The sequence below is a fragment of the Schistocerca americana genome, chromosome 5 (genome assembly GCF_021461395.2).
Source record: "Schistocerca americana isolate TAMUIC-IGC-003095 chromosome 5, iqSchAmer2.1, whole genome shotgun sequence".
Lineage (NCBI taxonomy): Eukaryota > Metazoa > Arthropoda > Insecta > Orthoptera > Acrididae > Schistocerca > Schistocerca americana.
Genome location: NC_060123.1, coordinates 417,930,254 through 417,958,172, shown reverse-complemented (window position 1 = coordinate 417,958,172; position 27,919 = coordinate 417,930,254). Strand labels below are relative to the sequence as shown.

The 27,919-nt window shown below is 39.3% G+C and overlaps 1 protein-coding gene across 2 annotated transcripts in view; it reads left to right on the top strand.

Moving 5' to 3' along the window:
- Window positions 1-723: 723 nt before the first annotated feature.
- The window catches only part of LOC124615991 (tRNA selenocysteine 1-associated protein 1), a 59,739-nt gene continuing 32,543 nt past the window's right edge, over window positions 724-27,919 (top strand). The window contains exons 1-4 of one of the 2 annotated variants that reach the window (XM_047144200.1): window positions 724-914; window positions 18,221-18,418; window positions 19,607-19,763; window positions 23,531-23,699. In XM_047144200.1, coding sequence (XP_047000156.1) covers window positions 867-914; window positions 18,221-18,418; window positions 19,607-19,763; window positions 23,531-23,699 — 572 coding nt within the window. In that variant the 5' untranslated portion in view covers window positions 724-866. The remainder of the gene's footprint in view (window positions 915-18,220; window positions 18,419-19,606; window positions 19,764-23,530; window positions 23,700-27,919) is intronic. The other variant, XM_047144201.1, reaches the window with a different exon arrangement.

Here is a 27,919-nt window from a genome sequence, read left to right as displayed (position 1 = left end):
TTCAGTGATTCATCAATTCTTATACTTCACTCGATTTTCTAATATACGAATATTTCCGTAAATGTAATAACTTTTGCTTCATAAGCAAATGTGTTGTATATTCTTGCCATTTGTGGCTCATATTTATCAACAATCTTGCATTTGGTTTGTCCTGTGTTGGGGAACGTTTTTATTTTCTGAAGATTGATGATCACGTCTCTGTGGTTTTCCCTGAAGCTACAGCTGTGATGGCTTATTTGATACGTTAAATAATGTAGGTATTAATTCCATATAGGTTTCCGTTCCCCATTAACTGATTTGATTCAAAGTTTAGTGAGAAAACACTTCCTTTCGTATAGGCATACGACACCTTTTCTGTAATAGGTCAGATCTTCTGCTGTTTGCTAATACGCTTTCATTATTAAAGGAAAACGACATTTCTCAGTGAATGTCTGTACGTTGCAAGAGAATTGTAAATTATCCTTTAATGCAACGTGCTGTTAATCTCATGGTCTTTAGGAAACTAAACGATCAAAAATGTGGGTCGATTTTTATGGCATTGCGGACACTCGCTACTGTAAAAACAATGTTACAAATCGATATAAACTTCAGTATTTGCACTCTTCCGATATCGTATCCAGAATTTTCGCTTGCTGGCCACTTGGGGCGCTGCTATCGCTGGGAGTAACAGAAACGAGGCAGAGTTTCGCGACTGCCAGACTTTTCAGAGACACAAAATTTATTTGATGAGTTTGGAGATCTTTGGAGGGAAATTGTAGTGAGATCTTAGACGACGTGAATGGGGACATCGGTGGTAGGAACTGAACTTTGCTATTGTGTTTTGTCTAAGTGTAAACAGTGAGTTTTGATTGTGTTTTAGAAGCGTCATGACAACAAACTCAGGCTTGGTATTATGTCAGCTATGGATGGGAAGTGTAAGTAGTAATCTTTTTTCCTCCTCTTGCACATACTTTGACGACGCAGGTACGCTATAATAGAGTAATGTCGAATTTTATACCTATATAAACATTGAATATACGAGACTTGTAGAACTGAATTTTACTGGCGCATCTGTAGTGGGGAACTTGTGAAGATATATTTCCTTTGACTGTACTTGTACTAACTATGGTACTGTTCACGAATGAAGGAGTTTTGTGGTACATTAAAAGCTTTCATTGATAAGTGGCTCGTAGCAGGTGATATTTAAAGTTGGTCCTGCCATGACGGACATTGCGTATGTGTGAGAGAGGGAACTTCTAGCCTCAATTCACAGTTTCTCGAATAAACATACGTCATCCGTAAATACCCCAAACATTGCCTAATTCTCCACTTCTGTTGGCCATAAAAATTGTCGTCTGGGTCTGTGGCACCATTGGTTAAGTATCCGTTTACGAATCTGCCATGGTTCGATCCCCATTGGGTCCACAGATTTTCTCCTGTTGCTTATTACTCCTTTCACCACACTGGGATATAGCCCTACAGTGATCTGAGAAATTTGGTGTTGCACCACATTAAACTGATGTCTTTCAACTGGCTGGCTAAATCAGTTCAGAGGTCAGAAGGAAGGCAAAGGGGTACCACATCCAATAGGACTGTGCCTAATAAAGCACTGTGCTGTTTAAACCAATCTTTGGGTAGTGGACATCTTTACTTTTAGTCTCAAGAATGGATTTTGCTGTATTTCATATCTTAGTTTCTTTTCTACCTGTCATACCTGGTACGGGTACAGTTTTTAAGTGTACTTATTCTATAGATGATGGCTATCTCACATTGCCATCATCTGGAGTAAGATTGACCGCTTTTTTGATGTTTGTGTAGTATATCACTTGTATATATCAGTTTTTGTTCGTGTTGATTTTTATTATTGTACATTATTTCTGTAGAGGTATATATTGCACTGCGCATGTTATATTTTTCATAGGTTAGTAGGGGGGAAAAAATGTTACCTCATGACATGGGGTTACACTGACCCCTCAGATTTGTTATAATTTAAACATGTGCAGGTAAATGCCAGTGTAATGCAGTATGAGTATCACCCCTGTAAAGCGATCTCGGTGATCCCCATTGAAAACCGGACTTTTGTAAAATGTGGATAAACTATTTATTGGTGAAACACACAATGCTGTATATATAAACAGTAATCCTTCATTTAAAACACACTACAAAAAACATTAAAATTCTTTTACATAAATCCTCTCTGCAAATGTATACAGAGTTCTATACCAATAAGCCTGTAGCTCTAATGGAGGCAGCTTGCCGGTCTTTATCACATAGTGGGGCAGTGAATATAACATGTTCTTTTGGAACAAATGTAGTTTTCATTGAGGCAGTGGAGGGAAGCCTCATTGTTTCAACTACCTTTTCCTTTGTTGCAACTTTTTGAATAACACAAAGGTATCAACAAGTTTGCTTCCCCCTTTGCTCCCAACTACTTTCAACATAACAAAGCCATTTCATAAAAAAATCGTGACACTCGCACTTAGTGAGCAGCAAATCTTTGACAACAGGATTGTCTGAAGAACCAGAGTCACATTCATCAGTTTCCAGAGTCTCTGGCAATTTCATTACATCAAGTTCATCTTCTGATGAAGAATTATCACACTTCTGAAAGAGGGATTTTTGTTAGGCTTTGAGAGTTCTTTTTTAGCTGTGGGTGACTTGGAACAGCTAGGTTGATGATAGTTTGTGTTATTTGTACCTGTAGACAATTTGAACTTTTTACATGGTGCAGACTAATTTTGATTTGATGACCTTTCGAGTGATTTTGGATCAGTGTGCAGTGCATGAACAAGTAAATCTGCTTTATTAGGGCTCACACCAATATTCAAGAAAGGTAGTAGGAATAATCCACTAAAATACAGGCCCATATCGTTAACGTCAACATGAAGCAGGATTTTAGAACATATATTGTGTTAGAACATTATGAATTACCTCGAAGGAAACAGTCTATTGACACACAGTCAATATGGGTTTAGAAAACATCATTCCTGTGAAACACAACCATCTCTTTATTCACATGAAGTGCTGAGTGCTATTGACAAGGGATTTCAGATCGATTTCCTATTCGTGGATTTCCGGAACGCTTTTGACACTGTACCACACAAGCGGCTTGTAGTGAAAATGCGAGCTTATGGAATATCGTCTCAGTTATGTGACTGGATTTGTGATTTCCTGTCAGAGAGGTCACAGTTCATAGTAATTGATGGAAAGTCATCGAGTAAAACAGAAGTGATTTCAGGCGTTCCCCAAGGTAGCCGGCCAGAGTGGCTGAGCGGTTCTGGGCGCTACTGTCTGGAACCGCGCAACTGCTACGGTCGCAGGTTCGAATCCTACCTCAGGCATGAATGTGTGTGATGTCCTTAGGTTTAAGTAGTTCTAAGTTTTAGGGGACTGATGACCTCAGACGTTAAGTCCCATAGTGCTCAGAGCCATTTGAACCCCAAGCTAGTGTTATAGGCCCTTTGCTGTTCCTTATCTATATAAAAGATTTGGGAGACAATCTGAGCAGTCGTCTTCGGTTGTTTGCAGATGACGCTGTCGTTTATCGACTAATAAAGTCATCAGAAGATCAAAACAAACTGCAAAACAATTTAGAAAAAATTTCTGAATGGTGCAAAAAGTGGCAGTTGTGACCCTAAATAATGAAAAGTGTGAGGTCATCCACATGAGTGCTTAAAGGAACTCGTTGAACTTCGGTTAGGCCTACACGTTAAATCAGTCTAATCCAAAACCCGTAAATTCAACTAAATACCTAGGTATTACAATTACGAACAACTTAAATTGGAAAAAAACACACAGAAAATGATGTGGGGAAGGCTAACCAAAGGCTGCGTTATATTGGCAGGACACTTAGAAAATGTAACAGATCTACTAAGGAGACTGCCTACACTACGCTTGTCTGTCCTGCTTTAGAGTACTGCTGCACGGTTTGGGATCCTTACCAGATAGGACTGACGGAGTACAGTTCAAACAAAGGCAGTACGTTTTGTATTATCGCGAAATATGGAAGAGAGTGCCACAGACAAGATACAAGATCTGGGCTGGAAATCATAAAAGAAAGGCATATTTCCTTGCGACGGAATCTTCTCACGAAATTCCAATCACCAACTTCCTCCTCCGAATGCGAAAATATTTTGTTGACAGCGACCTATATAGGGAGGAATGATCACCACGATAAAATAAGGGAAATCAGAGCTTGTATGGAAAGATATAAGTGTTCATTCTTTCCGTGCGCTAAACGAGATTGGAATAATAGAGAATTCTGAAGGTGGTTCGATGAACCCTCTGCCAGGCACTTAAATGTGATTTGCAGAGTATCCATGTAGATGTCGATGAAGTTGCAGACAACTGCATCCTCAATAGCTACAGGCAGTACCTCTTGCACATCTTGGATGAGATTCCCCCAGCAGACAAACTGAGTACACGGTGGATTTCTTTCTGGCCTGGACGCTGTACCCCTTATGGCCTCCATAATACATCTAACATTGCAGTTCCTGATAACCAGTAACCCCCCCCCCCCCTCCTCCCCTCCCCCCACTCCCATGTGTGTACTGCTACCCTGCCGAAGAAGCAGCCACCTGTCCACTCAAAAAGCAAATAGTCGAGACCAGATGACCAGCTTCCATATCACACTCCACTTTGAGCGAGGTTACTGCGCTACAACCTGCCACTTGCCCTGCAGTGAGTGTGGATCACCTTGCATTGGGTTCACAGCAAGGCGCCTCAACAACAGGGCCAGTGGGTGTAACAAATGACAAATGAGGTGATCTACTAAATGTGCAACTTTTTCCTCTGCTGCCACATCTCTAGGCAGCAGCCTGCAGATGGCTGATCATGGCCCTAAGCAACTTCAGGTCTTCACGAAATGTGGTCAGCTGCTCCTGTGTCAACACACAGCATGCACACACATTATCAACCCTACTGCTGCTGCATGAGAATTGAACTACGAAAACAAACAGAAAGAGCTAAATATGTTACTTGCTAATATCCTGGTGCATCACCAACAAAGGCCGACAGCTGACTCACTGTGAATGATGCTTACTGGCCGTCCACACACACACACACACACACACACACACACACACACACGTTAGTTACACTTAGTGCTCTGGAGTTTTCATGTGTTACAGATGATGAGAAATTCATCCTTGAGTATCTCTTTTAAGCACAAGATAAATGATGCCATTCTGTTCTGAAAGAAAACCAACCATCCAGCAGTTGATGTATGTTTAAATAACTGGGAGAGTACATTGTTGTGGATACAGTTAGCTCCTTGATGTTCTCCATCAGATTGTAGGCACTGCTTGTTAGTGTGTGGGATTAATTACGGAATGATAGCTGAGATCCAAGTACCAGGGCACAGTTTATGATAGTTCATAGATAGAGCAGAATTTAAAAAGTGTATGATGCAAATTGAAATATGGGAATAAGCAGGGGTTGCTGGCAGACAGTTAAATGCTCAACAGCCTACAGTGGGAGATATTTCAGACAAGGCATTGTGTATCATAGAGCCTTAGTCATAGAATTCTGAGAGCCCAAAAATGTGTCAAGAAAACTTAATAATTCTACCAACATACTTCTGGCAAAATTAGGTAAAATTTGAGTTCATGCAAAGAGGTGCTGACAGTCTTTTTACCCAATCACTACTCATGAATGAAATTGGAGAAAATTATTTTGTATGTTATGGACCCTCATCCACATGTAATTTGGTAACTTGCAGAGTGTAGGCTTACAATGGCTGGGAGGCATGGAATATTTTAATCGATAATAAAAATAGATTGGTAAAGCAAAATGTTAGTAGAAAATGGAAAAAAAAAATATTTTGATACAGTGTAAATCAAGTCAAGTGGTTGGGGATATCTAGGTACAACTATATGTTGGAAAGACTGTTCCTATGTTTAGAGCCCCCCCCCTTTTTTTTAAAGGGGTTGTTCAGGTGAACCAAATTAGGCAGTGCAGCTGTTAAGACACTGACCTTATAGTTGGGGGATGGAGTTATTCTGTCTGGCCAACCTGATTTGAGTTTTCTGTGGTTTTCCTAAATCACTAAGGCAAATGCTCAAATGGTTCCTTAATAAGGGCCACAGCCAACCACCTGTCCTTTTCTCATAGATCACCTGTCATATCCTCACAAAGCATGTTATGTAGCATTTGTGTTGTATATTTTGAGTTATTAATTTGTGTTATGTTATCTTGAAAATTGCTATATCATTGTAAGATGATCCTTAGATGAATTAAGATGATGATAATGACTTAAGTGATGAAGAAAATATGTATGTTCATGCTGTTATTTACTTACTATTGTTTATTTAGTGTTACCAATTTAGATAATTTGTTTTTGACCATTCATTCAGACTGATAATTTACTAGTGGTAATGCCAGTGTAAACTGCTGGACAAAACTGTCAAGTTGGTTGGTATAGCACATGTAAGCTTATGGCAGTCAAGTATACCCTTGTTTATGAGATGTATGACTGATGGGTTTGTAGAAAATGTTATTGATAAGCTGTATAAGACTGGTTTTACTGCAGGATTGCTCATCTAAGTGTGTGCAATAGACTAATGAACAACAATTAGGAGTACCTTAGATGCTAACTAGCATGTTGTGTGTATTGTGTTGAGTGTCCCATTCCAATGCATCACTTGAGGATGTTAAGTAACTATTTGATAGATTACTTTCAATATAGTATTCTACGGGGCTTAATTCTTCCCCAATAAGGTGTGCTGAGTTTCTGCACACACTTCACCATTAGGTTTATTTATGGGTTCAGAAGCAGTCACAAAATTGTAAACAAGCAGAAGGTAAATCAAGTTAACAGAATTGAGGAAGATGGTGCAAAAGCTTTTTGATACAATTATTTAGCATGCTATTGAAGATTTTTAGGTAGTTTCCATGATACTTGGTTAGTGGAGAAAAATTGACTGTCATGTTATGTGACCAAAGTGATGCTGAAATGTGTGACAGTGAAATGATGACTGTATGTAATATGCAACTGTGACTACATTTCTAGCTCCTTTAGATTATGTGGATCAACTTAGCCTACTGATTCTGGACATAAGTTTTGTTTCGTAATGTAATGATGGAGCGGTGTGTGAAGTCATACATGTGCAGCCACTAAGAGAACAAACAGTAACAAAATTTCTTTTCAGTATTTTAAACATAGCTGCACAACAGCAACGGTTCCACGTAATAAAATTATAAACAGCCGACCAGTTGCAAAGGATAAATAATTCTTTACCTAGGTTTCAACAAATTTAAATTTGTCTTCTTCAGAAGGTGGCAATTTTACATTAGTATGGACTGATGTATCATCGCCGTTTTTACAAACTTCTGCATAGATCCATTTGTCAAAATTAAAATATAGCCCTAAAAATAGGGTTTGTCACGTAAATATAAATTAGTACATCGATGTTGCAGAGCTCACAACCGACTTTTGTCAGTAATAGTTTTGTAAAATAGTATGTGGTGATAGACTGACTTGTAACAGCCTGAGTTCTATGTTAGGTTAAAAGTTGAGGGCTGGCAAAGCCCTGTCGAATGCTGCAGTTAATCTGATTGCTGTAGCAGCGGTGTTACCAATCTGATACAAACAGATTAGTTAATTGCTATTTTGAAGTCAGTTTGTGATTTCAACAAAGTCCAGCTCTTTGTTTTGAATGCCAGTTTGCCGAGGGATTACTTAACACCCTTTTGTGGCCGGATAAAACAAATTTGTGCAGTCATAACTTCTAGAAATGTTTGTATGTGTTTGATAGGGTGAATTCTATGGTTCTTGATTCTTGGAATGCTTTTGATGCAGACTGACACATTACTCAGTGAATTACGTGTTTATTGTATATTCAGTCAAGATGTTGTGTGACTGGATTAAAGATATCTAGATAGATAGAAATTAGTATTCTCATTGTAGATGAATGGGAAATCAAGTGTGCTTTGAAGAAAATGGTATAACTGTTTTCGGTATATGCCACAGATTAAATTTTAATATTATCATAATTCTAAAATAGTTTGTGGATGGTTCTGTCATTTAGAGAGAATTAATATCGCGTAAGAATCATTGTGCTGTTGGTGATTAACAGGTGTCTTTGATTCTGCTAACTCTATTTTACATGGAAGAATCCTGGAGATACTAGAAGGTACCAGATAGATTATATAATGGTAATACAGAGATTTAGGAACCAGGTTTTAAATTGTAAGACATTTCCAGGGGCAGATGTGGACTCTGACCACAATCTATTGGTTATGATCTGTAGATTAAAACTGAAGAAACTGCAAAAAGGTGGGAATTTAAGGAGATGGGACCTGGATAAACTGACTAAACCAGAGGTTGTACAGAGTTTCAGGGAGAGCATAAGGAAACAATTGACAGGAATGGGGTAAAGAAATACAGTAGAAGAAGAATGGGTAGCTCTGAGGGATGGAGTAGTGAAGGCAGCAGAGGATCAAGTAGGTCAAAAGACGAGGGCTAGTATAAATCCTTGGGTAACAGAAGAAATATTGAATTTAATTGATGAAAGGAGAAAATATAAAAACGCAGTAAATGAAGCAGGCAAAGGGGAATACAAACGTCTCAAAAATGAGATTGACAGGAAGTGCAAAATGGCTAAGCAGGGATGGCTGGAGGACAAATGTAAGGATGTAGAGGCTTATCTCACTAGGGGTAAGATAGATACTGCCTACAGGAAAATTAAAGAGACCTTTGGAGAAAAGAGAGCCACTTGTATGAATATCAAGAGCTCAGATGGAAATCCAGTTCTAAGCAAAGAAGGGAAAGCAGAAAGGTGGAAGGAGTATATAGAGGGTCTATACAGGGGCAATGTGCTTGAGGACAATATTTTGGAGATGGAAGAGGATGTAGATGAAGATGAAATGGGAGATATGATACTGCGTGAAGAGTTTGAAAGAGCACTGAAAGACCTAAGTCGAAACAAGGCCCCGGGAGTAGACAACATTCCATTAGAACTACTGACAGCCTTGGGAGAGCCAGTTCTGACAAAACTCTACCATCTGGTGAACAGGATGTATGAGACAGGCAAATACCCTCAGACTTCAAGAAGAATATAATAATTCCAATCCCAAAGAAAGCAGGTGTTGACAGATGTGAAAATTGCCGAACTATTAGTTTAATAAGTCACAGCTGCAAAATACTGACACGAATTCTTTACAGACGAATGGAAAAACTGGTAGAAGCTGACCTCGGTGAAGATCAGTTTGGATTCTGCAGAAATGTTGGAACACGTGAGGCAATACTGACCCTACGACTTATCTTAGAAAATAGATTAAGGAAAGGCAAACATACATTTCTCGCATTTGTGGACTTAGAGAAAGCTTTTGACAATGTTGACTGGAATACTCTCTTTCAAATTCTAAAGGTGGCAGGGCTAAAATACAGGGAGCGGAAGGCTATTTACAATTTGTACAGAAACCAGATGGCAGTTGTAAGAGTCGAGGGTCATGAAAGGGAAGCAGCGGTTGGGAAGGGAGTGAGACAGGGTTGTAGCCTGTCCCTGATGTTATTCAATCTCTATATTAAGCAAGCAGTAAAGGAAACAAAAGAAAAATTCGGAGTAGGGATTAAAGTCTATGGAGAAGAAATAAAAACGTTGAGGTTCGCCGATGACATTGTAATTCTGTCAGAGACAGCAAAGGACTTGGAAGAGCAGTTGAACGGAATGGACAGTGTCTTGAAAGAAGGATATAAGATGAACATCAACAAAAGCAAAACGAGGATAATGGACTGTAGTCGAATTAAGTCGGGTGATGCTGAGGGAATTAGATTGGGAAATGAGACACTGAAAGTAGTAAAGGAGTTTTGTTATTTGGGGAGCAAAATAACTGATGATGATCGAAGTAGAGAGGATATAAAATGTAGACTGTCAATGGCAAGGAAAGCGTTTCTGAAGGAGAGAAATAGAATTGGGGAGAAGAGGAGTTTGTGGCACAACTTGACAAGAAGAAGGGACGGGTTGGTAGTACATGTTCTGAGGCATCAAGGGATCACAAATTTAGCATTGGAGGGCAGCGTGGAGTGTATAAATCGCAGAGGGAGACCAAGAGATGAATACACTAAGCAGATTCAGAAGGATGTAGGTTGCAGTAAGTACTGGGAGATGAAGAAGCTTGCACAGGATAGAGTAGCATGGAGAGCTGCATCAAACCAGTCTCAGGACTGAAGACAACAACAACAGCAACTCTATTTAGAAAGTAAACCAAGTACACATTAATGTTCATAAGTGGATATAATTCTGTTGTGTTATTTGATTATAGCATCAGGCTTGTGATGCAGAATGATATAAAATAGAATGGCAATGTGAGAAAGGCAAATCCCAATTTAATTTCATTGAGAGAGTTCTGGGTACATCATTTTTCTACAAGGGAAGTTGGTTTCAACATATTGATGCAGTCCAGCCTCAAGTAATTGTAGCCTCAAAAAAAAATTACCTTGACATATAATGTTAAAACATTTGAAGAAGAACCTGCTGGTTTTTTTGGTGGATTTACTGGAAACACCAAAGAGTTCTTACCACATGTCAGCTTTGATCTGTGACACAATGAAAGTGAGAGTCTCGAGCAACCTGTTTAAACCACAATACGGTTACCATGAAATACCTCCTGCAACCATAGTAAGCACACAACAGCCATTTTGTCATAAAGCATATATTCAGAATATTCTAAGAACTAATATATGACTAAAGGAACTCCCATGAGTGTTTGGGGTTTTTGGTTGGGGGACAAAGTGGATACCCCCTTCCCCCCCCCCCCCCCCTCCACACACACACACACACACACACACACACACACACACACTCAAATACCAGGTCGCTGGAATTAAACTGATGGTGTTGTGAGTGGTGCAATGTGGGCTGTATACATCGCAGGATGCAGAAACATCGTAGATATGTTCGTTAATTGGTGCATTCAAAGAGTACGCTGAAAAAAATTAGTAGTCCCACTTTCTGCCGTCAAGCGAAAATATGGTGCTGTAAGCAGTCAGAATGTGAAATGTTCCCTGTTTTGATGTCAGTATGCTGTCTGATGCTTGGAAATGTATGTTTATTTCTTTTGTGAAGTGACTGTTGGTACAAAGGGTTAAGAAAGGTACAAAATGCAGCCTTGAGGAAATATGGCCATCAGAAACATCTTTGAAGAGGCCCCATGTCGATAAATGGGCTAAAGAATATGATCAAGAAATTCAAAGAAACAGGTGAATTAGGTGGTGCTGCAGGGAGAGGAAGACTACCCATTTCCATGGTCTGTTGTTGATTAAGTTGATTTAGCTACAGGTGACCGAGTAGCACATGCCTCAAATTCTGCAACGTGCTGGAGATATGTCATAGGAATTCTCTCTCCTCTGAGTAACTGTTCAAAAGACTTTGCAGTGCATTTTACAGTGGTATCCCTACAAGATTCAGAATGTGCATCAAATGAAGCTCCAAGGTAGGCTACAAAACCATGACTTTGCCCTTTGTTTTTGGCATGCATGGAAGTGGGTGACATGTAGGCAGGGAATATTCTTGGACAGACAAGGCACATTTTATTAAGCACAGTGCTGTAAATGTAAAGAATGTCAAATATGGGCCTGTACTCCTTGACATGTTGTGCAGGAACATCCATTACCCCTTGATTCCAGCTTTGCAAGAACACACACACACCACTATTTTCATAAGTTGGGATGACACCACCTGTCACTTTCTAGATAGAAGATATACTTTTGGAAACCTCCAGTAATGAGCTTATTGTCTCTAGGCAATTTCATGTTACTTCTGGTTGTGGGGATTACTGAAGGATTGTGTCCATCAGGGATGTATCAGGACTTCTCCTGATCTTAAGGATAGTATATGATGACATATTGCTCTGATTACACCTTATGTGCTGTAAGCAAGTGTGTACTATACCATGTGAAAGATGCAGCATGTTTGCTGAGCCAGGAGACCATACTGAACACATACTGCAGCTTGTGACCATGTCCTAATAAACATGCTAGAACCATCATTATCGTACGTTTGGTTGTTCCATCTCATTTCCTGCACCCACACCACGTTATGATTGCTTACAGGACAATATTCTCATCCAGTGGCAGAAGGTGGAACTTCAGTTTTTTTCCTCCAGCAAATTCCACGAGTACACCAATTAATGAACATACCTACAATGTGTCAGTGCGTACTATGTGTACAGCCCACACTATAGCACTCAGAACACCAGTTTAATAATAACCATCTGGTACAAAACAAAACCAAAACTTATATAAAAAATCCGTGAACCTCACATTACAGTTATTAACAAAAGTATGATTGTATGAGGTATCTCACAGAATCTGTGACTACATTGAGGATTTCTTGGTAGGGAGTATGCGGGATGGTATCTTGGAAAAAGAATAATCAGTAGATGAAGACGTAACTTCAGGTATGCCTAGGAAAGTGTGCTGTGACCTTAGTTGGTTATATTATATGTTAATGATGTGGCGCACAGTATTAACATCAGACATTTTGCAGGTGATGCAGCTATCTATAATGAAGTTCTACCTGAAAAAAAAACTACCTAATCACCCTGATGAGGTATTTGAAGACTTACACAAAAAGAACAAGTCATTAAAGCCTTGAAATAATGTTTTGTATCTACTAAATGATTCATTTATTTGACAGAACTAGCTTGCTTATCATTGGTTAACGCAAGACTAAGAGCACACATAATGATGAAATGCAAAATGTAAATGTGTATGCATCTCTAAAATCTAGAAACTCTATCGTGAAGCAAATTAAAACTAAATTCAAACATGCAAAACTCTTTCAACACATTTTGTCAGATTTTGATAAGATTTCGAAGCTGTGCAAAGATTGCAACTTGTTTTAAATACTCAGTTGTGTAAAAATATGCACTTCACAAAATGCAGAAAAGTAGTCTCTTATGACATCATCAGTGGGACACATTTGGAATCAGTTGGCGCATTCATATACCTGAGTGTAACCATTTATGTGCCTATGGAATGGTTGTAGATAAGTAGCAGACTTTGGTTTATTGACAGGATACTACAGTCGGTCTACAGAGGAGACTGCTTACAAATCAGTTTTGCATCCTCTAGGAGTATTGGTCAAGTTTGTGGGATCCACACCAAATACGACTAATGTATGAAATTAAATGTATGGAAATAAGGGCATTATGCATGGTTATGCGTTTGTTTGGCTCGTGAGAGTGTGTCATGGAAATATTGAATAACTTGGATGGGCACACTCTTGAAGATAGCTGCAGATTATCTTTTGAAAGCCTCCATAAAAAGCTTCAGAGACAAATGTTAAGTGAAGAATGCAGAGATGATCTTCATCTCCCTCTGTTTCATTTCCAAAGGACATGTAAAGACAAGTTTAGACTGCCCCTCCTCCTCTCTCTCTCTCTCTCTCTCTCTCTCTCTCTCTCTCTCTCTCTCTCACACACACACACACACACACACACACACACACACACACAAGCTACCATTCTTGTCTCACTCCATATGCAATTGGATTTGGAAGAAATCCCAACATTTGTGTAAAATTCTTAGTCCCTTCGCCATGCACGTCAGTCATTTGTAGAGCCTGTGGCATCTCAGCCTTCAGACTCACTCATAAATTGACCGTATTTACTCGAATCTAAGCCGCACCTGAAAAATGAGACTCGAAATCAAGGAAAAAAAAAAATTTCCCTAATCTAAGCCGCACCTAAAATTTGAGACTCGAAATTCAGGAGGAGAGAAAAGTTTTAGGCCGCACCTCCAAATCGAAACAAAGTTGGTTCATTTTAATATGAGACAATTTAGGTCGAATGAATGACGATACAGCTACAGTAGTTTGGTTCGTGTCGTAAGCTTAGCAGTTAAGCTTTACCAGGTAGTCATTGCTATGCGTCATGCGCTCCGTCGGTATTTTCACGTGCTTCGTCTGGTTTGAATCGATTGCTTATTTTTCTTTGATCTGAAAAGTGCCGTTCTCTTTGTTATAGGTGTTTACGTCACTCTAATGAAAATGCATTACTGTACTGTGTCATGCATTGTTTGTCGCATCCTGATAATGAGCGTTTACGGCCTGTCGCCGCTTGCAGCATGGCTTGCTTATGTGCGCGCTACCGCCGCTTACAATTAAGAGAGAGAGAGGAATTGTCTCAGTAGCGAAACAATGACAAGAGACTGCTATTTGTTGTTACTTACACTGCTGCTTTCTTTGATAATGATCAACAAGAACCAAATAATAGACTGCGTATGATAGAAGATGTTCTGAACGAGTGTTTAGCGAAAATTTTTCTCCGTTTGAAAATCTTTGCAGCTGCCTCTTTAGTACATTACATTCTCCACAGAAATTAGAGTCATCTTAGGTTTAAAAATCTAGTCAATTGCCGTGCTTCATTTCTGACTGTATCACTATTAGGCATAAGAATAATACGAATATAAACATGACATGATACGTATATTGTCCCGCGTTTGCTGTTGTCTCACTCTAGTTTCGTAGTTTATTAGGCAGACAGGATTTAAATGAGATAGCATCAACCACGAAAGAATACATGGCAAAATGTTTATATTCGTATTATTCTTGTGGTGAAGAGAATACTGCATGTGAATCACAATTCATAAAAGTTCCTGTCAGCAACCATCTTTTCTCATAGGTAGGAAAAAATTCAGAATGTAGAGTTGGCCATATCGACAAAAACCCCAAACAGTCTTGCCAGTCGGATTTTCGTAGTACATTGAAATGCTGCTATATTTGAAGATGAACAATACGGAATTTGTATTTACTTCGCTGGATAATGTACGAAAATGCAGTGGTCGAAACTCGGGGCGGAGGAAAAAGTTCGTCTTCCCTTTTTATTTATTTATTTACTATGCAGAGGTTTTGGCGCCAGTATTTATCTTTGTGCCTGCAAAGCAAGCCTGTGTAGCGCTACATATATTTGATGGCAGAAGTTAGTTATGGCGGCACCTACGAACATTTTTCAGAACTTCCGCTTACTTTGCACTCGATTCTAAGCCGCAGGTGGTTTTTTGGATTACAAAAACCGGAAAAAAGTGCGGCTTAGATTCGAGTAAATACGGTGAATGCTGCTGTGTCACATACAATCACCAAGGCCTGTGTGATGTGCTGTGGGGAAGGAGTTGGTGACAAATCTTGCGCATCAAGGCTGCGAGTTCCTACTGTGATCATTTAGCTTGCAGTACTGATTGACACTCGACTGCCATTTGTCGCAATGTTGTGGTGGTTGAAGAGGAACTGCCATGAGTGTTAGCAGACAGAACATGCAAGGGTTGGAACTTTAATAGAGGCAACTATTTATTTACAGCTCATATAAAATAGAAACGTGTTTCAAAGTTTAACTGACCTTCAAAGTAGTCACCAGCTTTGTGTATAGCTCATTGCCAGCGATGTGGAAGTCATAAGTGACTCTTAACAGTGCCAGTTGTGTTGACAGTTCGAGTGGCGCCGTCTAATAGCCCGACAAATTTGTATCAGTTCTGAAGTGAATACTGTGAAGTGCAGTAGGTGGTATAGCATGTAGCAGCTCCATCAGTCAAACAAATCAGTAACAGCTTGCACTGTATATGCTTGAGCATTTTCCTGCAAAATGAGGGTCAAGTCCTGCAGAAAGTGTCATCACTTCTGTCTCTATGCTGTTCATTTTTGGAACACAACCTACGACCATCTTAGAGACAGAAGTGATGACGCTTTCTGCAGGATCTGACCCACATTTTGCAGGACAGTGCTCAAGCACATACAGTACAAGCTGTTCTGATTTGTATGACTGATGGGGCTGCTAAGTGCTATACCACCACCTACTGTACTCCTGACTTAGCCCTCGTGAGTTCAACCCAATTTCTAAATTGAAGGAGACACTTCACGGCATTCGCATCAGAACTGCTACAAATTCGTCGGGCAATAGATCACGCCGCTCGAACTGTCAACACAACTGGCACTGCTAAGAGTATCCTACGACTTCCACATTTCTGGCAATGGGTTATACACAATGCTGGTGACTACTTTGAAGGTCAGTAAAACTTTGAAACACGCATCTATTTTATACAAGCTGTAAATAAATAGTTGCCACTATTAAAGTTCCAACCCTCGTATATTCTACAGAAGAGACTCTAAACAAGCCGGAATAGTTCCCGCTGGGATAACTTCGAGCCACTACTTTTTTGATTTTATTAGGAATTTGCATCATTGATGCAGATGTTGTCAGATTTTTTCCTGAAGTTTTCTTTGCTCATTCTTATAACCACTGGATATAAGAATGCCTAATTTGATATTCACACCTGTGTAGTTTATGAACAGCATCATCCTGAAATTATTAAAACTAATGATTTGCAGCTCATAGTCTTAAAATTACAAAAAATTGTCAAATGAAAATTAATTAATTAATTAAATAGGGGCTTTCATTGTGTGCAACTTTCCCTTCCACTATGAGTGCTTGAGCCAAGAGTTATTCATTACCTCAGTCCCAAGCAGCTGCCAAGGTTGCAGATAACAAATGAGCATGATGCGCATGCTGGCTGCCTCTGATGTTGATGTAGATATATAAATCTTCCAAAGGACACTGCAGACTTGGAATTGTTATCTTTAATTAACTTGTAAAAGCTTAACGTATGTAGTTAAAATGAACTGAACAATACTGACTAATCACGAAACAGTGATATCTGGGGGATGGGTGGATCCTGATGCTGGTTTTGGTAAACTCATTTAACCTACATAGGAAGAATGAAACTCGTGATACTCACGAAACACATCAGTACATTTATAATAATATTAAGAAACTGAATAAACATATCTTAACAACTTACTTAACCGTCAAGAAACACCATATGAAAAAAAAGTAAACTAGGCAGACGTGAAGAGTAAAGCATGAAGAATAACTGGTTCTTCAGTAGCAGCAGCACTACCCTGGCTCATGCTGACTGCTGCTGCCATGCAGCAGCTGTGCTCAGTTTCTGCTGGAGTACTGATTATTCTTCGTGTTGTCTGTACCTGCTAATACATATTGATAAATCGAATATTGCACTAGGATGATTTCGGATCACTCTGTGAAATGGATATGTATATAAAGTTCTGCTTTAAAAATCGTTTTGTTAATAATGGGAAAGAAATTGATGCTTTCCATTGATGCTGTGTGTCACATGAAAGACATTATGAGCAGTATTTGTTTGGGCTGACGAAGGTTGCTCATTTAAAAAAACCAAACTGCAAAATATCTTCTGAAACACCAGAGAAATTGCCCTGAGGACACACGATAAGAGAGAGCAAGTATAGATCACAGGATTCTGGGTATAAATAAATATGATGGAAAATCAAACTATCAGTTTCCAGGCTAACACAGACCACAGGCTACTCTACAGAGCAGTCTGTCACCACAACCTAGACTTCATGTTTGCATTTTTTGGCTTACAAATCTACAGCCAAACTGTCACTTTTCTGCATAACCTGGTTTTGGGCTACACTACAGAGCAGCTTGACATCAGAACATAGATTCCACCTTAGGATGAAATCATTAATATTATTTCAACATAGTTTCTACAGATGTGCTGCATATATCAGTAACAGAAACGTCAGTAAATGACAAAAGCAAAAAATGAAGAAAGGGCCGTTTGCACAGTATGAGTAAATTTGTGAGGTTTAGCCCAGATTTCTGTTAAATACATCAGATCTTACATTCATGCATTAATTGTATGGTTGTCCCTTAAAGTTAGCAGTAATATTTTAATAGGAAGGATACTATTGTCCTCACCTTTCTTTCATGCGTGCCACACAGTGCTGTTTAGGTGTTTACTTTTGTCCTCTATTTGCAAGCTCATCAGTGTGAAATAAGTTGGGTGTTGTAATATATTTGTGCAATGTTTATCTCCTTTAGTGGGCTATACAAAATATGGCTTACAAGCAAATATCTCATAATCTCTAAATAATGGCTTCGAATTATTGAGGCAATGATCAATCTATATTGACAGCACCTGTTTGAAGTTACAAGCGAAGCAGGAATCAGTAGAAATAAAAATTAGTACATGTTTGTTATTAGTTGTATTATTTGATTGCAAACCCACATATACACTAGACTGTTATATTTTTGTGTGCATATCAGTAAACATTGTGAGAACCGTTACCGCCGAGCTATAGAAATTGTTGCAGGTGAGCGAAGACCCTGATTATATCACTGTTCAACTTTCCCTTCAGTTGTCATCTGTAAATATTTAACACTTGTATTTCCCTATCATGAAGTCTGTCTTTTTGTAATGTTACAGTTAGAACCCTATATGACAGAAAGTTTTATTATGTCTGCATTTCAAAGAATGGGAGAGAATCCTCAGAATGTTAAAGTTATGAGAAATAAATACACAGGGGAGCCTGCTGGTTACTGCTTTGTGCACTTTGCAACTGATGAAGCTGCACTGAATGCAATGCACAAATTAAGTGGAAAAGTTATTCCTAACACTAATCCAGTGAGTATTTGATTTCAGCTATTTGTAAGCATGTTAAACATTAGTTGGTCATTTAACAGGCCATACACTTTTCGCTTCTTCATTTTTAAATGCTTCCACAAAGTATACAAACCACGGTTTCAAGTTTTAGCTTTATGAGTTCAGAAACTTTCCAAATGGAAACTGGATTATGCTAGTGCACTTTTTCACTCAGATTCCATAAATTTTGTATTGTGGTATTTTACACAGTGACACATGTTAGCCTCACTGATATGAGTGCTGAATCTCTTGAAATTAGCTGGAATGACAAGGGCATCTGTCAGTAATTACTAAGTAAAGGTACCATTGCTTGAAACAAGTGCTCATGCTTGGGGATAATTATTTTTATTAACTGTACCAAATGATCTTATTCACTGGTAGAAGTAGTGGATACACAAAACACTATTAGACTATGTAGTAATGTAACACTATTACTAGAATATGATTGTAATTGCATAGAACTGTTATACTAATTCCCTTTGTTCTTGTTTTTTACCCTTCTTCATGTGTGTACACTTGTCACTGTCTTACTTAGTTACCTCTGGCCAGTTTATTTAACAGCTAACATAGTGGATGTCAAAGGTAATTCTGATTTAATAACAGTCTTTAATTTTTGACAAGTATGCAGAATTACCTTTTTCCAACATAGTGTTTCTATTCTCTTTGTAGAATAATGAAATTCCTTTTTGTTGTCATACTTCTGATTTTCATTGAAAATTTATGTTGCATTTTAAAATTGCTTGCCTGTTAATGTGTTTGATGAATAGAAAATTGTAGCATAATAGTTTGCAGATTATGTCCCACTTGTGAACTTCTTGAACAATTTGCAGTAAATCCTAAACAGAAGCAGTGAGCAATGAGTGCTAGTCAGTGAAGAGAACTGTTTTAAGTACAATTAGTGCACGTTAGTGCTAATTTTTGGGGCCTTGAGATGTTAGCTAAGAATTATTGTTGTAAGAGCTGTAAAACAATAAGCCAAAAGTCACTTTTGCTGTACATAAATTATTAACAAAACATATAGTATGTTCTCTGAAAAGCTGTATCATGATCTCCCTTCTAGACTTTGTCCATTGCATAAGTAACAATACTGTTCCACCAAGTATTGTAATTTGTTTACTGTATGTATGCACATAATATCATAAACATATTAATTATTCTGTGATTTTTCAGCCTGTACGATTTAAACTAAATCATGCTGGGACGACAGGCCGACCGTCAGGTGACCGGGAGTATTCTCTGTGGGTGGGTGACTTAACTCCTGAGGTTGATGATTACACACTGTACAAAACGTTTGCATCTCGATATCCATCAATCAGAACAGCAAAAGGTAAGCTTATTGTCAGTCTATTAAGAATATTTATGTTTGATAGTAGTGGTAGTTAAGTAACAGAATTTTTAGGCAGTAGACTGTCTGTTTACTTCATTGCATGTAATTAATGAAGGATTTTTAACTGCCTTTTCTGAGTTTCTGACATTCACAAGAGTCTCAACTCATGAACATGATGGTTGTTGCCATTCATGTTGATATTACTGTTTGGTTGTATCAGTGTAAATTCATGTTTTTCCCATTTCTGGCTGGTTATTCAGATGACATGACCACAAGTGTATATAAAACACTCATTTAACATAACTCCGTAAATAACATTGTGAAAATGTGTAGCATACCGTAAACCGTTCATACTTCATTGATGTAGTTTTGTAAAATGTGTTCCTAGGGTTCTACTCTTTCCACCTGTAGGAAGGAATATAACCTTTTTAAAGCATTAAGGCAGGAGCTCTGAGGTTTTGGCAAACAATTATAAGTTGTAAGTTCTATAAAATAATGAGTCAAGAGTCACGTTTGCTGTGCGGAAATTACTACCAAAGCATAGAATATATTCTCTGAAAAGCTGTATCATAATCACTCCCAGTGCATGTGTTTTTGATTTTGACATTTTATATTGAACAGCTGAGGTCCCCTCAACTATCATGTATAAATGTGGAGTTACAGATACTCAACTTACTGTCAGTAGTGGAATGTATGATACCCTTTGGGGTTGTTTTGGTCTTCATTTCAAAGACTGGTTTAATGGAGCTCTTCATGATTTTCTGCTCTTTGCAAGCCGCTTCATTTGTGCATAAAATTGCAAACTACATCCACATGAACCTGCTTGCTGTATTCATGGTTCAATCTTAAGATGACTTGCAGCATAGTAGCTGGTGAGAGAAGCTGTTTTGATTGAAATCAAATGCCCTTCATCGATACTGACAGCTTTCTCATCACAGCCAACATAATCAGTGTTAGCTAGCATATGACAATATGTCCAGTGATCCTATGTGTTCATGAAATAAACTATGTTATTAATTGCAAACACTGCTGGGGTGTCTTCAGTATATAATTTTAATCACAGGATGAAATTAACGTAGAAACAATATAACTACAATAAATTCAGCAGACAAGATTGAAAGCTTATGTTGATATGGAGTGGAAACAAGTGAGTATTGGCTTGAAGTGATACATTGCTCTAAGACATATACTGATAAAGCTACAGCCATCAGCAGTTGTGCAGAGTCTTCGTAGGGTGAATAATTAATGTTCAAGCCTTGGTCTCCCTCTACAGTATGTACCCCATGTACTCCCCTTCCTTCCCTCCCTCCATAGCTAAATTGACTGTTGATGCCACAGGATGTGTCCTATCAACCAGAGCTTTTGTTTAGTGTTGTGCCACAACACTTTTTTGTCCCCAGTTCGGTTCAGTATCTCTTCATTGGTTGTTCAATTTAAGCCATCTAATCTGTAGTATTCTTTTGTAGCACCACATTTCAAAAGCTTCTATTATCTTCTTGCCCCTACTGTTTATCGTCCATATTTTACTCCCACTTAATATTACACTCCAGACATATACATTCAGGAAAGACTTAACACTTAAATTTATATTGTGAGGGTAATCCAAAAAGTAAGGTCTCCTATTTTTATAAGTACAGAGACTTGTTTATTTCTACCATGGTTTACATCAGTTTACAGCTTGAACATTTAGCTATTTTTTGACAGAATCACCATTTCTGTTGATGCATTTTTGTAGACCCTGTGGCAGTTTTTGTATGCCCATGTCATACCAGCTTGCCATCGTGCTGTTCAGAAAGTTATGAACTGGTGTGATTGTTGCTTAGTCTCAGGTGTAAAGTGGTATGCCCAGATTTCGTCACCCATGACAATTGAGTCCAGAAAATTGTCCTGTTCGGCTGCAAGGCGGTGAAGAAATGTGCAGGAAGCATCAACTCGTTGCCGCGTGTGGTCCTCAGTCAGCATGCGTGGCACCCACCTTGCACACACTTTCCAGTAGTTCAATGTTTCCGTTAAAATTCTGTGAGAGGTGCTTCAGGAAACCTCAGGAACCAATGCGCAGAGATCATCCAGGATGATCCGCCGATCTTCACACATGCTTTGCTCAACCTTCAACACTCTCCTTAGAAATTGATGGTCTCCCACTCCTTTGTTTGTCGTGAATTTCGGTCCAACCAGCTGCATACTCTTACGAACATTTTGACATCCATGCAGGACTCACCATACACTTCCGTCAGTTGGCAGTGGATTTCAGTCGGGGCAGTGCCCTTTGCGTTCAAAAACCGAATAACTGCGCGCAATTCGCACTTGGCTCCATTCTCAAAGGCTGCCAAGCCGAGATGAGGGCCTCAGAGCGTGTAGCACTCTTCATAACAATGTGACCAACTGCCACACAAACAGAGTTCTGTACTTATAAAAAAAATAGGAGACTTTACTTTTGGGATTACCCTCGTAGATGTTAAAATATTTTTCAGTAACACTTTCCTTGCTTTTGCTAATGTGCAGTTTATATCACCTGTACTTCAGTCGTCGTGGGTTATTTTGCTGTCCAAACAGCAAAAATTGTGTAATCAGTGTCTCCTTTCGTAATCAAATTCTCTGAGTTGTCATGTGATTTAATTCAACCGCGTTCTGTTACCTTTGTTTTACTTTTTTTTTTCAACTGTTCTTCCAAGTACATTTCTGGCTCTGACTGATTTATGACGTCATTGGCAAACTCCCAAGTTTTTATTTATTCTTTCTTGGGGTTCAAAGTTTACATAGCGTAAAAAAATTCCTGCTGTAAATATAGGTTTTCCTTTTTTCAGTCTATCTTCGTAGATACATTTTAGAGGCAGTATTGCCACAAGTTTCTACATTTCTCTAGAACCCAAAATGATCTCTCATGAGGTAGGATTTTATTGTTCGTTTCATGTTTCACTATATAACTTTTGTTCTCATTTTGCAACCACATCTCTCTGTGCTGTACTTACTTTTCTTGCTTTCATGGCACATACCTGGACAGTGCACTTGTCCGTGTCATGATCCTGTGCTCTGTTATTCTCAGAAGACAAAAAATATCTAGCATATCTTAGAGGACATCATACATTTTCAGTGTTGGCAAAACGTGAGAGCTTTATACTGCACTGGAATGATTTAACAAGTCTCATGCAAGTATTTGGGAATTTAAGTAAAGCCAAACATGAAAAGTTGTTGAAAATACTGAGAAATCTGTGGTCAACCTTACATGCACTTGTGCCCATGTGTATGCATGTGCTATCACACCTTCACAAAATAGGAAATAAAACATTGAAATAGACATTGTTCCTTCAGATTTCTTCTTAATTATATTATTTCTTGTTATACATAGCTGGAGCAGTTGTTTGTTTCCTTCAGTGTCTTCTACTGTTGAGAGTGTGGGTTGGTGATAGTTTTGGGGAAAAAAACATATAGTATGCCTGTATTACATTGTGTTGTAATGTTTTGTCCAGCAAAAGATTTTTGTCGCAGAATAAAGGAATGTAGAAAATTGTACAGGATTGGATTGGTGCCAAGAGCATTGTGACCGAGAGCATCAACACACCCATGTGCCACATTTATTGTCAATTTTATGATGGAAACTTCCATGGAGTAAAAGCAGTCATAGACTCAGTGCTCAATAAAATTATGGTAGTGAGAGACACCACCCTGTTATATGTGAAGTCAAAATTTTGTATTGTATTACCGAGTTATTTATTTTATTGATTTAAATCAAACATTGAACGTTTGGTGTCGCTTGTTCTTTGTTTCAGTGATACTAGACAATGCTGGTTACAGTAAAGGTTATGGCTTCATCAGGTTTGCCAATGAAGAGGAACAGAAGCTGTGCCTTATCCAGATGAATGGATACAAAGGACTTGGCGGGAAACCCATCAAAATAAGCAACGCAGTGCCGAAACCACACAGGTTTACTACCACAGGGTAACTCTTGTTCGTGTGTTTGAGAGACTGTATGGGACTGCCAGCTGTTTCACATTTCATAATTTGTGTAATGATGTGAAACAGTGAGCAGTACAGTATGTTCAGTCCCCTGCATGTTTAAACTCGCATTTGTTGTCTAGATGCACTAGTCCTGGTAGGATGTTATTGATTGATTTCAAATTCTCCCTTGTATTGTATAGTTTACAAATATCTGACATAAACTGGTGGGTAATTTAGGTCTGCTGTCAGTTATCATTTTGATAGATCTTTTCTTTTTGGATTTACTAGTTCAGAAACACAGAACAACAAAGTAAAAAAATCTATTATATACATGAAAAGTTTGTATCGTGAATTAATGTGAGTAGGAAGTTAGGTAGGTAGATAGATAAATTGATAGACTTTGGTAGATATTTACTTTCTGAAACTTTACAAATACAAAATAAAACTAAAAGTTTTATTTCAATTAATGCATTTTCAGTTAACAACAAATTAATGTAAAGAAATGTAAATAGCTTCCATGTGTTAAAGACTGGTAGTGATAAGTATTCTGCCTGAACACATGTTAGTTACATTGTTCTCAGGACTTCAAAATCAAAGGTGAGGGTTAGAGGACTAGCAGATGTAGAAGAGACAAGGATGAGCACATTACAATATCAGGTTCACTGTCTGTTTTGAATCTCATTAGTATTCATCTTTCACTTTTGGAAACGCGTGTTTGAAGACAAATGAGGTAGAGAGAGGAAGATGAAAATGTGTGTGATTGGTTAAGTTGTAATTTTGAACCAAGTACTTGTAATTGTTTGTGTTGGTAACTGATGGAATACAAAATAAGAAATAGCCAGGCTTCTTTATTAGAGATTCAGTTTTTAAACCTGTGAAGGCATTGTTGACCAAGTAGAGTGGCGCAGTGTTAAGACTCTGCACTCGTATTGCAGAGGACAGCAGTTCAGTTTGTGTCTGGCAATCGACACCTAGTTTTTCCACAGTTGCTGAAAGTTGCATAAGGCAGGTGCGGAAATGGTTCCTTTTGAAAGGGCATGGCTGGTTTCTTTCCGCATCGTTCTGCAATCCAATCCAAGTCATTTAGGTATTTGATCTTTATATTTGATCCACAGAATTCTGAAAATAAAATACTTAATGACATGTTTGGTCATAATATTCTGGTCAGTTGTAACCCTCCCATTGTACTATGTTTTTCTCCAACCAGTCACGGTTCCTTGGTACATTTGTTATCTATCTCATTCTTATTCCTCTCTCTGAAATAAGTGTGCCTGTTTTGTTATTATTTTAAATTATACTTTCGTCATTCCACTTTGCACTTTTTATACAAAGCTAACAATTGGTCTTCAGAAACCAGCTCTAATTTCTCAGTTTTTCTTTTGAATGCAGTTACTATTCAGTAAGTGCTTCAGTAATTCCGCGAAAACCTGATTTCTTGACTGTGCATATATCTCTATCTTTTGCTGTTTTCCATTGATTTCTTCCTCCTCCTCTTTCTTTTTCAATTTTCCTTTTATTCGTCTCTCTCCAAATGTTAACTATTGTTTTTGTTTTGTTTTGGTCGATATCTTTTAGTAGCCTCTTGTGGCTGGCCTTGGACATAAACACTCTGATTTGCATTGTGCACATTATGTAATATCCACACTTAGAACTGAAATAGTTACATACTATTATTGTACCTGTCCCTTGTCATTATCTGGTTTCAATCTGGGAACTGGGGTAATGCACATCCTCCACCCGGGGGCTTGCTGCTTTTTGGTAGGTTCATCTTCGACTACCATCGGGCCCCAGCCTTTGGAGCATCTTGTCCCTTCCATGCTGTGTGTTTATCCTCTTGCTGTTCTTTTACCCCTCCCTTGGGGAACATGCCTGGGCTGTTTTTGGAAATATATTCTGCATTTTCGGTAGTCAGTATCAGAATACCAGAATACTCTCCATTGTCTTTTGTTCCGTTTTTCTTTCTTGTTCACCTTCTCCTATCCTTACTCTCCTTCGGCATTTGAGGTTCTTCTTTTTCTTCTTCCTCCCTGTGCACTCCTGAAGGCCAGCCCACGTGTCTTACATATAACAGGTGACTGGGTAATTCGCAATTCCCTGCCCACGGTTGACAGATAGGGTTCGCACATAACCTCCTGATACATGGTGGATTGATTGCATGATTTGTTACCTTCCAAAATTGCCGATTGGACCCTCTGTCAGGTGTTCGGGAGGTGTGAACAATCACCTAAGGCGGGTGCGCACCCTTCTGAAGGGGGGCACCCACTTGGGAGGAGCATGCCATTGGAGACTCTGGCAACCGTGGGGGATTTACTTGCAATGAGCCAATCATCTCCACAGTCAACGGCTACAAAATGTAAACGGAATGACACTAACATTTCAAAGGCCCTCCCACCTACACCACAGTTCCTCATGGTTTCATGTACCGAAGATGGTCAGTCCTTTGCTACGGTAAATCCGTTTATTATTCAGAAAGGTGTTGATTCAGTTGCTGGCCCTGTGAAATCCTGCTCTTGTTTACACAAAGGCACTTTGCTTTTGAAGACTACTTCTGATTCTCAATCACAACAACTGCTTGCAGCTTCACTCCTCCATGGTTATCCTGTTTGTGTCGAGGCCAATCGAATGCTGAATTCTTCCCGTGGTATTGTTTACACTAGGCTGCTCGATGGTCTGACCGAGGCAGAAATCCAAACGTACCCCTCTTATCAGGGTGTCATTTCAGTTCAGTGGGTGACTTAAAAAGTCGATGCCTTCTTAGTGCCCACACACACCCTTTTTCTCACTTTTAATAGAGTGGTTCTTCCGTCAAAGATCAAAGCAGGTTATGAAGTTATCACAGTCATACCATATAATCTGAACCTGATGCACTGCTACCAGTGTCATAATTACAACCACACTCGTGAGTCCTGTTGACACCCAGCCAAATGTGTAACCTGTGGTAGGGATGCTCACGAGTGTGATTGTCCGCCTCCTCCCCACTCCATGAACTGCAGTGGCGACGTTGATCCATCAACTGCAATGGTGACTGTGCTGCCCCCTCCCGCAATTACCCTATGTGTCTTAATGAGCGGGCTGTCTAGGAGATCCGGGTAAAGGAAGATCCGGGTAAAGGAAAAAGTGCCTTTCCCAGTTGTTCACAAGTTGTTGGCTAGTCTGAAACCCTGTGTTCTACAGTCTGGCACCTGTAGTACTGTTCTTGCTATCTCACACCACGGAGGACATGGGCATGCAGACTTGTAACTTCAGGTTTATCACTGCGGTTGTGAAATCACCCAGCATCATGGTAACGTCCCCGCCTACTCCTCCAGCTGTGCAGCACACACCAATTTTTCGCCTCATGGGGCGAAGTCACCTGCTATGCAACTGGCAGGCTGGAAAGGACAGAAGGAATACGCCCGTGAAGACTTCCTATGCCCCCCAAGCCAACTAACATCTGAGTCATGTTTTTCCAGCTGGAAAGACTGCAAGAAGCCAAAAAAAGGCAAACTGTCTTCTCCTTCGCTGACTTGAAGATCCTCTTTGATGGTATAGCCATGTCGTACTGTTGTCAGGCCAACCTCCATGTCACCGGTGTGAACCACCAACAGTTTGTCTGTCCTGGACTCTGCAGGCCCACAGAAGGAGAATGCCAACGCTTCTGTAGACCTCATGGAACAGGATTCTCCTACCTCCGTGCCCTTAGTAGCGAGTCTCCGAAGGCTGGCACTTGCAGACGTTGTGGTGACATCCCTTCATTTTTTCCTCGTCATGACTCTCCTCCAATGGAACATTCGTGGTCTTCAATTCAACTAAGAGGATTTACTGCTGCTCTTAGAATTGCAGCGTCCACTTGTTCTCTGACACAGAATTGTGTCCCCATGACCTCTTTTACCTCTCAGATTTTTTCCTGGTCCATTTTGACCTTGTCCCCAAGGATGGCATTCCATCTCGTGGAGGAGTCATGCTGCTTATATTGGATGATGTTCATAGTCAACACATCTCCCTGACTACCTGCCTTCAAGCTGTTGCAGTTCGCCTTTTCCTTCCTCACTTGACCTTTTTGCGTTTGTATAGTTTACATCCTTCCGTCATTTGATATCAGCAGGACAGACTTCCTTCAGATTATTGGGCAGCTACCTCACCCTTTTGCTGCTCTGTAACTTTAATGTGCACTATCCTCTTTGGGGATTTCCCAGAACCTGTCCGAGAGGTGCCGTATTCTGCCTTAACACAGGAGCACC